Genomic DNA, 941 nt, shown 5'->3' with positions numbered 1-941 from the left:
TTTAAAAAGCGGTGTCAAATGGCACTCAACCGGACACGTTCCTTTGGGTGCTCAAGAATGTGGCGTTCTTTCAATAACGTTACAGTACAGTAGCCGAAGGTTTCGCAAGAACCGATGTAATTTTAATCCCTTTAAACAGTACATACTGAAACCTTAGCCATCATGGTAGCTTGTAATCAAATACAACTTTCAACCGTGGATGTCTAGGCAGTTAAAAGTGTCTTTATTGTAATAATATAATTTTGAACCACCTACTATCGGTAGCACGAAAGTGTGAAGATGTGGGCAGTTTAAAAAGCGGTGTCAAATCGCACTCAACTGGACACGTTCCTTTGGGTGCTTGAGTCTTCACGGGGACTTGGAGCCGCGGTGAGACTGAAAATGTGGTCGAACAAGTCGGAAAATTGCCCTTGAAACCATAACTTGCCAAAATGGCTAAGTATATGGGTCTTGATGTAGTTGGCCGACAAGATCTTGACCCGCTGGAAATTTGGTTCTTGGATGTGACCGAAAACCAGCTCATTTCGGTGGAGCCAAAGCATGCGCAGGACAACACTTCGGGTGATGTGAAAAAGGGTCTTGATGTCTTCATGGGCTTCACTTGGCGCTTCAGGGGCAGGGGCCATGTTGGAGCCGAAGACAATTTGATCCCAGGTAATGGGGTGCTTGACCAAACTCGCAAAACCTTGAAGGAAAAACGTCCAAGTTGTTTGGGCTTCAGGGCATAGCCAAAACAAGTGTTGTGCGCAGTTTCCAAGGAGCGGCAGCCGATCGGGCACTGGGAATGGCGGTCCGGGTTCCATTGATGCTTGTAGCCGAGGGACAGCGCGTTGTGTTGTAGTCGGAACTTCAGGTCGGCGAAGACAGGCAATAAATTCTTGTCTTGCTTGAGCTCGAACTTCCAGACCGACGACTGCGGCGGTTCTGGGAGGGACAGTCGC

General features: G+C 48.1%; 1 protein-coding gene across 1 annotated transcript; it reads right to left on the bottom strand.

Annotated features, from left to right (window-relative positions):
* Window positions 1-314: 314 nt before the first annotated feature.
* Window positions 315-803, bottom strand: H310_15224 (hypothetical protein; the record flags this gene model as incomplete). The annotated part of the gene is made up of 1 exon (XM_008883212.1): window positions 315-803. One exon carries the CDS (start codon window positions 801-803, stop codon window positions 315-317), a length of 489 nt encoding a protein of 162 aa, XP_008881434.1.
* Window positions 804-941: the final 138 nt, after the last annotated feature.

The sequence above is a fragment of the Aphanomyces invadans genome (assembly GCF_000520115.1).
Source record: "Aphanomyces invadans strain NJM9701 unplaced genomic scaffold supercont1.230, whole genome shotgun sequence".
NCBI lineage: Eukaryota > Oomycota > Saprolegniomycetes > Saprolegniales > Verrucalvaceae > Aphanomyces > Aphanomyces invadans.
Note: the sequence above shows the minus strand (reverse complement) of the source record. Positions and strands in the feature narration are given on the sequence as shown.